The sequence below is a fragment of the Gobio gobio genome, assembly GCF_949357685.1.
Source record: "Gobio gobio genome assembly, chromosome: 4".
In the NCBI taxonomy this organism is placed as follows: Eukaryota; Metazoa; Chordata; class Actinopteri; order Cypriniformes; family Gobionidae; genus Gobio; species Gobio gobio.
In genome coordinates, this window is record NC_137100.1 from 829,934 (window position 1) to 842,433 (window position 12,500).

Sequence of the window (12,500 nt, forward strand, 5' to 3'; positions counted from 1 at the left end):
TCTGAGTTATATTACAAAAGTCCAGGCTAATCCAAGCTTTAGAATTGGATTCATAGTTGCTCTGTTTTTGAAGTCCATAAAAAGTGCATCTCTGCGTCATATAACTGCTCCAGCGGCTCTGGGGTGTTAATAAAGGCCTTCTGAAGCGAATCGATGCGTTTGTGTAAGAAAAATATCCATATTTAAAACTTTATCAAGTAAACTTTCAGCCTCCGCCTTCCTTGTTCAATTTATGGAAGTGTTGAAAGTTCCCCTGCGGATGGAAAGACTAACGCCACCAGGTCCGCTCGTCATGACGTCACGAATGCATCTTGAGTTTCACTTTCAGCATTCAACACTTTTCCACGGAAGGCGATCGGCCGAAAATTTACTTGATAAAGTTATAAAAATGGATATTTTTCTAACACAAACGCATCGATTCGCTGCCATATACACCGGTTGTCATATACACCTCAGATTACTTGAGGGAGAGCAAATCATGGGCAAATTTTCATTTTTAGGTGAACTATCCCTTTAAGAGTTCCTTTCACTGGAACTAACCCCTGAAAAACAACCCACCCCATAATCCCCCCTCCACCAAACTTTACACTTGGCACAATGCAGTCAGGCAAGTCCCGTTCTCCTGGCAACCAGCAAACCCAGACTCGTCCATGGGATTGTCAGACAGAGAAGCGTGATTTGTCACTCAGAGAACACGTCTCCACTGCTCTAGAGTCCAGTGGCGGCGCGCTTTACCCCACTGCATCCCACGCTTTGGTGATGTGCGGCTTGGATGAGCTGCTCGGCCATGGAAACCCATTCCATGAAGCTCTTCACACTGTTCTTGAGCTCATCTGAAGGCCACAGAAGTTTGGATGTCTGGAGCTCTTGACTCTGCAGAAAGTTGGCCACTTCTGTGACCCTCAGCATGCGCTGACCCCGCTCTGTGACCCTAAGCATGCGCTGACCCCGCTCTGTGACCCTCAGCATGCGCTGACCCCACTCTGTGACCCTCAGCATGTGCTGACCCCGCTCTGTGACCCTCAGCATGCGCTGACCCCGCTCTGTGACCCTCAGCATGTGCTGACCCCGCTCTGTGACCCTCAGCATGCGCTGACCCCGCTCTGTGACCCTCAGCATGCGCTGACCCCACTCTGTGACCCTCAGCATGCGCTGACCCCACTCTGTGACCCTCAGCATGCGCTGACCCCACTCTGTGACCCTCAGCATGTGCTGACCCCGCTCTGTGACCCTCAGCATGCGCTGACCCCGCTCTGTGACCCTCAGCATGTGCTGACCCCGCTCTGTGATCCTCAGCATGCGCTGACCCCGCTCTGTGACCCTCAGCATGTGCTGACCCCGCTCTGTGACCCTCAGCATGCGCTGACCCCACTCTGTGACCCTCAGCATGCGCTGACCCCGCTCTGTGACCCTCAGCATGTGCTGACCCCGCTCTGTGACCCTCAGCATGTGCTGACCCCGCTCTGTGATCCTCAGCATGCGCTGACCCCGCTCTGTGACCCTCAGCATGTGCTGACTCCGCTCTGTGACCCTCAGCATGCGCTGACCCCACTCTGTGACCCTCAGCATGTGCTGACCCCGCTCTGTGATCCTCAGCATGCGCTGACCCCGCTCTGTGACCCTCAGCATGTGCTGACCCCCCTCTGTGACCCTCAGCATGCGCTGACCCCACTCTGTGACCCTCAGCATGCGCTGACCCCGCTCTGTGACCCTCAGCATGTGCTGACCCCGCTCTGTGACCCTCAGCATGCGCTGACCCCGCTCTGTGACCCTCAGCATGCGCTGACCCCACTCTGTGACCCTCAGCATGCGCTGACCCCACTCTGTGACCCTCAGCATGCGCTGACCCCGCTCTGTGACCCTCAGCATGAGCTGACCCCGCTCTGTGACCCTCAGCATGCGCTGACCCCGCTCTGTGACCCTCAGCATGCGCTGACCCCGCTCTGTGACCCTCAGCATGTGCTGACCCCGCTCTGTGACCCTCAGCATGTGCTGACCCCGCTCTGTGACCCTCAGCATGCGCTGACCCCGCTCTGTGACCCTGAGCATGTGCTGACCCCGCTCTGTGACCCTCAGCATGTGCTGACCCCGCTCTGTGACCCTCAGCATGTGCTGACCCCGCTCTGTGACCCTCAGCATGTGCTGACCCCGCTCTGTGACCCTCAGCATGCGCTGACCCCGCTCTGTGACCCTGAGCATGCGCTGACCCCGCTCTGTGACCCTCAGCATGTGCTGACCCCGCTCTGTGACCCTCAGCATGTGCTGACCCCGCTCTGTGACCCTCAGCATGTGCTGACCCCGCTCTGTGACCCTCAGCATGTGCTGACCCCGCTCTGTGACCCTCAGCATGCGCTGACCCCGCTCTGTGACCCTCAGCATGCGCTGACCCCGCTCTGTGACCCTCAGCATGTGCTGACCCCGCTCTGTGACCCTCAGCATGCGCTGACCCCGCTCTGTGACCCTCAGCATGTGCTGACCCCGCTCAATGGCTGAGTTGCTGTTGTTATAATCCCACTAACAGCTGAGCGTGGAATATGAAGTGATTTCTACACCTGTGGTTTGGAGGGGCGAATATTTTTTGCGCGATATAGTGTGTTTGAAATAGTCATTAATGTGTATTTTGCATAATCCAGTGGATGCTTACAATAACAAGTGAAAGTGTAGCAAATATCAGTCATTTTCCCAGAATGATTTCTGCAGCTCTGACATTTCCGCTGATCAATATACGAGAATCAATGCCTTGTTAGTCGTGTTTGAGTCCAGTAACCTCGGCGTCCTGCTAATGATTCCAGTCTCGTTTATTTTCTACTAATGTAGAAGCATCTTTTGTGTTCCTGGTCATTGCTGCTCCAGATGAGGATTTAGGAGCCGGGGAATCGTGTTATGTTGATGGTTGTGAGTCTAGAGAGGAAGGCGATTGATCTGAGGGGTCAGGTGTGTGTATGAATCGCTCTCAGCTTCACCTGAGACGTGTGTGTTGATGGCTGAAGCCCAGAGCGATAGACGAGGAAGCGCGGGAATCCCTGTGGACTGAACCGGCGTGGTTGTTTTCCGTCTGCCGAACCGATGATCTTTGGCTCTGGGCGGTTGGAGATCTCTAGAGGCCAAGAGGATGTGAACTGAGCTCGATTTCAGCAGTTTTACCCTCAGCGATCAGAGGTCATGTCGACGAGAAACAACTGCAGCTGTTGCATCAGAACTACTCTAGCTGTGTGTGTGTGTGTGTGTGTGTGTGTGTGTGTGTGTGTGTGTGTGTGTGTGTGTGTGTGTGTGTGTGTGTGTGTGTGTGTGTGTGTGTGTGTGTGTGTGTGTGTGTGTGTGTGTGTGTGTGTGTGTGTGTGTGTGTGTGTGTGTGTGTGTGTGTGTGTGTGTGAATTCCTCAGTTTTCCCGCACAAACATCTAAACATTCTTAAAGGGTTAGTTCACCCAAAACTGTAGATTGTGTGATTAATGACTGAGCCTCATGTGGTTGGACACCCGTCAGACCTCCGTTCATCTTCAGACACAAATGAAGATATTTTAGTGTAAATCTGATGCTCTGAAAGGCCTCCATTGGCTCAACTTTACACTCTCAAGACCCTTAAAAGACACTAAAGACTAAAGTTACAAAGTCCATCTCACTACAGCGGCTCTACAATAACTTTATGAAGACGAGAATAGTTTCTGTGCGCAAAAAAACCCTAAATAACGACTTATATAGAGATGATGATTTCAAAACACGGCCTCATGAAGCTTCGAAGCGTTATGAATCAGTGAGTCGAATCAGCTGTTTGGAGCGTTATGAATCAGTGAGTCGATTCAGCTGTTTGGAGCGTTATGAATCAGTGAGTCGATTCAGCTGTTTGGAGCGTTATGAATCAGTGAGTCGATTCAGCGGTTCAGAGCGTTATGAATCAGTGAGTCGATTTAGCGTTTCAGAGCGTTATGAATCAGTGAGTCGATTCAGAGCGCTATGAATCAGTGAGTCGATTCAGCAGTTTGGATCGCCAAATTCATGATTCAATCATGATTCGACTCACTGATTCATAACGCTTCGAAGCTTCATGATGCCGTGTTTTGAAATCGTCATCACTATATAAGTCGTTATTTAGGGTTTTTTTGCGCACAGAAACTATTCTCGTCTTCATAAAGTTATTGTAGAGCCGCTGTAGTGAGATGGACTTTGTAACTTTAGTCTTTAGTGTCTTTTAAGGGTCTTGAGAGTGTAAAGTTGAGCCAATGGAGGCCTTTCAGAGCATCAGATTTACACTAAAATATCTTCATTTGTGTCTGAAGATGAACGGAGGTCTGATGGGTGTCCAACCACATGAGGCTCAGTCATTAATCACACAATTTACAGTTTTGGCTGAACTAACCCTTTAAATCAAGACACCTATACTGGAGGAGCAAAATATCATATTTCTGCGGTATACATTCATATGCGCCTCCGGAGATGATGCTTCCCCACCAAAGCGAGAATAAACAATCAGATGTATGTATGTGTGTGTGTGTAATGTAATGTGTGTGTGTGTGTGTGTTTCCCGAGCAGAGCCTGGAGTGGCGAGAGGTCTGGTGTTCCTCCAGAGACCTCAGAAGGTCACGGCTCTACAGGGCCGAGATGCGGTTCTAGAATGTTCCGCCTCCGGCTATCCCAACCCGTCCTTCTTCTGGATGAGAGGAAGCGAGCTCATCCAGAGCCGGTGAGGAGACACACATCACGAGTCTTTGTTCTCTAACTCTAGCTGCTCAAATAACTTCTATTTACACTTGTTTATCTGATCATAAATACAGTAAAACAGTGAAATATTATATAGCAGTGTCATTTATAGGATAGAAACATAACCAACATATATTTAGAACGCTGACATTTGGGCTTTTATAGACTGAGAGTTACTCAGACTGTTATTAATATGGAGAGATACAGTATAAGCTGATATATAGATGGTATATGAAAACGGTTTTTCAGTTTTTGTGAAAATCATACAAACGGTCTAGGAGGAGTTCGAAAAAGTACGTTTGAAGAAGTTTGGCCAAATATGGTAAAATTGGGATCTGTGTTATGGAATCTATTAAAACCAGTTTTATGGCAATAATCAAATTTAATCAAAAGTTATTAGCATTTTTGGAAAATTCATTATAACTTTTGTCCACAAGGTGGCGCTGCCCAGAAACTTAATGAGTACTTTCAGAGCTTGGTGCCGAAGACACATGCCGAGTTTCGTAATGATACGCCAAAGCGTTCGTAAAATATAGCACTTTTTGACAAAATTAAAAATGAAATTTAGAAAATGTACACTTGTTTATTAGATCATAAATACAGTAAAACAGTTTAATATTATATAGCAGAACACATAGTAAAGTGTAATTTATAGGATAGAAACATATCCAACATATATTTAGAACGCTGGCATTTGAGCTTTTACAGACTGAGAATTACTCAGACTGTTATTAATATTGAGATTTATAAGCTCAAACATTAAACATATTACGTAGATGTGGTAAGAAGTGTGGTCATGCTTCATTTCTAATCTGAGGATGATATCTCCAAAACTATGCATTTTATGAAACATTCTAGGACCATGTCATATGTGTTTTTAGAGAAGGCTAATAAAATGCTTATGAAATTATTTATAAATTTATAAACAATTAACGGGGCCAAGCACAAAGAAGGCAATAAGACTTGCCAACATGGCTGGGGGTGTCAGACCAACTGCAACAATGAGCAATTAAAGGCATTTTAAGAAATGTTAAGAATGTTTTTGGCAAAATGGCTGAAAAATCATATATTGGAGTCACTAATAATATGATTTAATGGTTAATCACTTTTGACCAATAAGCGGCGCAGTTACGAAACTGATGGTCAGAGTGAGGTGACAATGACACAGGCAAAGTTTGGCTGCGGTATCCAAAAACGGTTTTGTCTGTTGACACTAAATTAATAACTTTTTGCTGTTATCTGAAGATGTTACAATTCAATTTTGGTGAACATCAGACAAATGGTCTAGCAGGAGTTTGAAAAAGTACGTTTGTAAAGGAAATCAAAATGGCGAACAGGAAGTTTAGCCAAATATGGTAAAATTGGGATTTGTGTTATGGAATCTAGTAAAACCAGTTTTATGACAATAATCAAATTTAATCAGAAGTTATTCGCATTTTTGGAAAATTCAGTATAACTTTTGTCCACAAGGTGGCACTGCCCAGAATCTTAATGAGTACTTTCAGGGCTTGGTGCCGAAGACTCATGCCGAGTTTCGTAATGATACGCCAATGCATTCGTAAAATATAGCACTTTTTGACAAAATACAAAATGGCTGACACCCAAAATGGTTGATATGGGAAATATGGTTCAAAAGTTATTAACATAAACGTGAGTGAAACTTTGGACAGATGGTGGCGCTAGAGGGATTGAGTTAGAGACTCCAAATTTGCTCTGGTGTCAGTTCAGACTGTCCTCTATCAGCGGGCCAAATTTCACATGTAGTATACTTTCGTAATGATACGCCAATGCGTTCGTAAAATATAGCACTTTTTGACAAAATACAAAATGGCTGATATGGGAAAATTGGGTATGGTATCTGAATCTATAAAGACCCGTTTGGTGATTTTCGGCTTGAGCCAAGGAATCAGAGGAAAACATAATTTTGTTTCTACCCCTTATGGTTCAAAAGTTATTAGCATAAACATGAATACAACTTTGGACAGATGGTGGCGCTAGAGGGATTGAGTTTCGTAATGATACGCCAATGCGTTCATAAAATACAGCACTTTTTGACAAAATACAAAATGGCTGACGCCCCAAAATGGTTGATATGGGAAAATTGGGTTTGGTATGGCTCGGCGTGATGCCCTGAATCTAAAGAGAAACTTATGGTTTAAAAGTTATTAGCATAAACGTGAGTGAAACTTAGGACAGATGATGGCGCTACACTCTAAAAAAAAAAAGGTTCTATATGGCACCAAAAATGGTTCTTCGTCGTAATCATTGAGGAACCACTTTTGGTGCTATATAGCACCATATCTTAACATGTTCTGTATATTAGCGGTGCTATATAGCACCTTAGTCAAAGAACCAGTGAAGAACCTCTGAAGCACCAAAATTGGTGCTATATAGCACTTCAAAAGGTTCCCCTATGATTACGAGCCAAGAACCATTTTTGGTGCCATATAGAACCTTTTTTTTTAGAGTGTAGAGGGATTGAGTTTCGTAATGATACGTCAATGCGTTCGTAAAAATATAGTACTTTTTGACACAATACAAATTGGCTGACGCCCAAAATGGTTGATATGGGAAAATTGGGTTTGGTATCTGAATCTAAAGAGGCCCTTATGGTTCAAAAGTTATTAGCATAAACGTGAGTGAAACTTTGGACAGGTGGTGGCGCTAGAGGGATTGAGTTAGAGACTCCAAATTTGCTCTGGTGCCAGATCAGACTGTCCTCTATCAGCGGGCCAAATTTCACATAACTCCCAACTCCCCCTGCACTGTAACGTCTGGTGCGGAGAACTGCTCCATTCATGTTTCTATTGTCCTCTCTCGCCGAATGATCTTCATTGTTCTCTCGTGTTTATCTTGTGTGTCTTGAAGAGTTCAGCTCTTAAAGTGTTGACCGTGTCTCTCTCAGATCGAAGAAATACGCTCTGCTGAGCGGCAGCAACCTCCTGATCAGCAGCGTCACGGACGACGATTCGGGAAGCTACACCTGCGTCGCTCAGAACAAACACCAGAACATCTCGGCATCCTGCGAGCTCTCGGTGCTCGGTGAGTACACACACACACACACACACTCCGCCGGCTGATTACATGCTTCTGATGGTGTGCGTTTGGTCTCTGTACAACGAGCCAAATTGAAGCTTTCAGTGGAGAGACCAAATGAAGGCTGTGATTGTTCAGTGATCGAGTTTATCAAGCATTGACTTTGACATCAGTGACTGCTGGAAGGAATCGGCTATGAATACACAACAGGTCTGCAGTGCAGTTGTAGTGTTTCATTTCTGCATTAAGCGCCGGAGTGAAGACGGACCCTCTGTGGCTGTTTAAAGAGGCTTTTTAAGTGAAGCATTTTGCATGAATGCCCTTCAAATTCACTGCGAGTTCTGCGTCGTTCTCCGGATGAGGGTCTCAGAGGACGGTCGCATCGCAATCCCATCTTCAGCTTCCAGACGCGCATTATAGGCGCCAATGATCGCTCAGATCCGTTCGGAAAATGATTCTCTTTCATTGCCAGAGGTGTGGATATAATTGAAGCCACGGCCTCCTCTAGTGAGATGAGCGATTCTGCTTTTGGCAGAAGAAGATATTTTATCCTAGGCTTAAAAAGTCATCAGCATTTGGGCTTCTTGTGATTAAAACGGCATCTTTTATCCTGACGGATAGTCAACTAGACGTGCAGAGATGCTATACTCACCCATACTGCCGAACCGCATCAGTAATCTGTTCATAAGCAGCTGCACACATCTGTTGAGCCGTGGTCTGTGCTTTAGGCCCGCGTGGACGCTGAACACGTTAATATTCATGTGTTGTTTTGAAGGAGCGAGTTTGAGTTTGTGTGGGATTAAAGTGATTCTGGAGAAACTTTTGTGAAGGAATTCTTGTTTTTTCATTTCATGTTGCTTTGTGAGATTCTCCATTTGATCGTTGGCTCTTTGATATCAGGTTTTTGTTCTTGTTTTTATTTTGCCATCCATGTAAATCTGCTCAGTTATTATGTCAGACTTCACAGCTTTGCATGGTTTTGTAGATGTTTAGTTCAATTTATGAAGCGGATGGTTCAGATTCTGTATTCTAATTGGATTCAAAAGTTAGTTCTGATCCTCAAATCTGATTTATTGATTGATTGATTGATTGATTGATTGATTGATTGATTGATATGTAGATCCTGATGCTTTATATTGTTTACTATTTTGCTCAAGAAGAAAGGTATGAAGTAACTGGCCAGTTTTGATCTGAAATGTAAGTGTTGGCAACATTTTATAAAAGCATATATAAAAGTGTTACATTGATCAAAGCTTTTAAAAGAGTTACACTGATCAAAGCATTTAAAAGAGTTACGTTGATCAAAGCATTTAAAAGAGTTACGTTGATCAAAGCATTTAAAAGTGTTACATTGATCAAAGCATTTAAAAGTGTTACATTGATCAAAGCATTTAAAAGAGTTACGTTGATCAAAGCATTTAAAAGCGTAACATTGATCAAAGCATTTAAAAGTGTTACATTGATCAAAGCATTTAAAAGTGTTACATTGATCAAAGCATTTAAAAGTGTTACATTGATCAAAGCATTTAAAAGTGTTACGTTGATCAAAGCATTTAAAAGTGTTACATTGATCAAAGCATTTAAAAGAGTTACACTGATCAAAGCATTTAAGTGTTACATTGATCAAAGCATTTAAAAGAGTTACACTGATCAAAGCATTTAAGTGTTACACTGATCAAAGCATTTAAAAGCGTAACATTGATCAAAGCATTTAAAAGTGTTACGTTGATCAAAGCATTTAAAAATGTTACACTGATCAAAGCATTTAAAAGAGTTACATTGATCAAAGCATTTAAAAGAGTTACATTGATCAAAGCATTTAAAAGTGTTACACTGATCAAAGCATTTAAGTGTTACACTGATCAAAGCATTTAAAAGTGTTACATTGATCAAAGCATTTAAAAGAGTTACACTGATCAAAGCATTTAAGTGTTACACTGATCAAAGCATTTAAAAGCGTAACATTGATCAAAGCATTTAAAAGTGTTACGTTGATCAAAGCATTTAAAAGTGTTACATTGATCAAAGCATTTAAAAGTGTTACATTGATCAAAGCATTTAAAAATGTTACATTGATCAAAGCTTTTAAAAGAGTTACGTTGATCAAAGCTTTTAAAAGAGTTACGTTGATCAAAGCATTTAAAAGCGTAACATTGATCAAAGCATTTAAAAGTGTTACATTGATCAAAGCATTTAAAAGTGTTACATTGATCAAAGCATTTAAAAGTGTTACGTTGATCAAAGCATTTAAAAGTGTTACATTGATCAAAGCATTTAAAAGAGTTACACTGATCAAAGCATTTAAAAGTGTTACACTGATCAAAGCATTTAAAAGCGTAACATTGATCAAAGCATTTAAAAGTGTTACGTTGATCAAAGCATTTAAAAATGTTACATTGAACAAAGCATTTAAAAGAGTTACATTGATCAAAGCATTTAAAAGAGTTACACTGATCAAAGCATTTAAAAGTGTTACACTGATCAAAGCATTTAAAAGCGTAACATTGATCAAAGCATTTAAAAGTGTTACGTTGATCAAAGCATTTAAAAATGTTACATTGATCAAAGCATTTAAAAGTGTTACACTGATCAAAGCATTTAAAAGAGTTACACTGTCAAAGCATTTAAAAGTGTTACACTGATCAAAGTATTTAAAAGAGTTACATTGATCAAAGCATTTAAAAGTGTTACACTGATCAAAGCATTTAAAAGTGTTACATTGATCAAAGCATTTAAAAGAGTTACACTGATCAAAGCATTTAAAAGAGTTACATTGATCAAAGCATTTAAAAGAGTTACATTGATCAAAGCATTTAAAAGTGTTACATTGATCAAAGCATTTAAAAGAGTTACATTGATCAAAGCATTTAAAAGAGTTACATTGATCAAAGCATTTAAAAGAGTTACATTGATCAAAGCATTTAAAAGTGTTACACTGATCAAAGTATTTAAAAGAGTTACATTGATCAAAGCATTTAAAAGTGTTACATTGATCAAAGCATTTAAAAGTGTTACATTGATCAAAGCATTTAAAAGAGTTACATTGATCAAAGCATTTAAAAGTGTTACATTGATCAAAGCATTTAAAAGTGTTACACTGATCAAAGCATTTAAAAGAGTTACACTGATCAAAGCATTTAAAAGTGTTACATTGATCAAAGCATTTAAAAGAGTTACATTGATCAAAGCATTTAAAAGAGTTACATTGATCAAAGCATTTAAAAGAGTTACATTGATCAAAGCATTTAAAAGAGTTACATTGATCAAAGCATTTAAAAGAGTTACATTGATCAAAGCATTTAAAAGAGTTACATTGATCAAAGCATTTAAAAGTGTTACACTGATCAAAGCATTTAAAAGTGTTACATTGATCAAAGCATTTAAAAGTGTTACACTGATCAAAGCATTTAAAAGTGTTACACTGATCAAAGCATTTAAAAGTGTCACATTGATCAAAGCATTTAAAAGAGTTACATTGATCAAAGCATTTAAAAGAGTTACATTGATCAAAGCATTTAAAAGTGTTACACTGATCAAAGCATTTAAAAGTGTTACATTGATCAAAGCATTTAAAAGTGTTACACTGATCAAAGCATTTAAAAGTGTTACACTGATCAAAGCATTTAAAAGTGTCACATTGATCAAAGCATTTAAAAGTGTTACACTGATCAAAGCATTTAAAAGAGTTACATTGATCAAAGCATTTAAAAGTGTTACACTGATCAAAGCATTTAAAAGTGTTACACTGATCAAAGCATTTAAAAGAGTTACACTGATCAAAGCATTTAAAAGTGTTACACTGATCAAAGCATTTAAAAGTGTTACACTGATCAAAGCATTTAAAAGTGTTACACTGATCAAATCATTTAAAAGTGTTACACTGATCAAAGCATTTAAAAGTGTTACACTGATCAAATCATTTAAAAGTGTTACACTGATCAAATCATTTAAAAGTGTTACACTGATCAAATCATTTAAAAGTGTTACACTGATCAAATCATTTAAAAGTGTTACACTGATCAAAGCATTTAAAAGTGTCACATTGATCAAAGCATTTAAAAGTGTTACACTGATCAAAGCATTTAAAAGTGTTACACTGATCAAAGCATTTAAAAGTGTTACACTGATCAAAGCATTTAAAAGAGTTACACTGATCAAAGCATTTAAAAGAGTTACACTGATCAAAGCATTTAAAAGAGTTACACTGATCAAAGCATTTAAAAGAGTTACACTGATCAAAGCATTTAAAAGAGTTACACTGATCAAAGCATTTAAAAGAGTTACACTGATCAAAGCATTTAAAAGTGTTACACTGATCAAAGCATTTAAAAGTGTTACATTGATCAAAGCATTTAAAAGTGTTACACTGATCAAAGCATTTAAAAGTGTTACACTGATCAAAGCATTTAAAAGTGTCACATTGATCAAAGCATTTAAAAGTGTTACACTGATCAAAGCATTTAAAAGAGTTACACTGATCAAAGCATTTAAAAGAGTTACACTGATCAAAGCATTTAAAAGAGTTACACTGATCAAAGCATTTAAAAGAGTTACACTGATCAAAGCATTTAAAAGAGTTACACTGATCAAAGCATTTAAAAGAGTTACACTGATCAAAGCATTTAAAAGTGTTACACTGATCAAAGCATTTAAAAGTGTTACACTGATCAAATCATTTAAAAGTGTTACACTGATCAAATCATTTAAAAGTGTTACACTGATCAAATCATTTAAAAGTGTTACACTGATCAAATCATTTAAAAGTGT

General features: G+C 40.3%; 1 protein-coding gene across 1 annotated transcript in view; it reads left to right on the forward strand.

The window, feature by feature from the left end:
- dcc (DCC netrin 1 receptor) overlaps window positions 1–12,500 on the forward strand; it is a gene marked incomplete at both ends in the record, with an annotated part of 180,812 nt that overhangs the window by 44,740 nt on the left and 123,572 nt on the right. Inside the window, 2 exons of the mRNA XM_079814224.1 lie at window positions 4,530–4,680; window positions 7,603–7,739. Of these exons, the coding sequence (XP_079670350.1) occupies window positions 4,530–4,680; window positions 7,603–7,739 (288 nt within the window). The remainder of the gene's footprint in view (window positions 1–4,529; window positions 4,681–7,602; window positions 7,740–12,500) is intronic.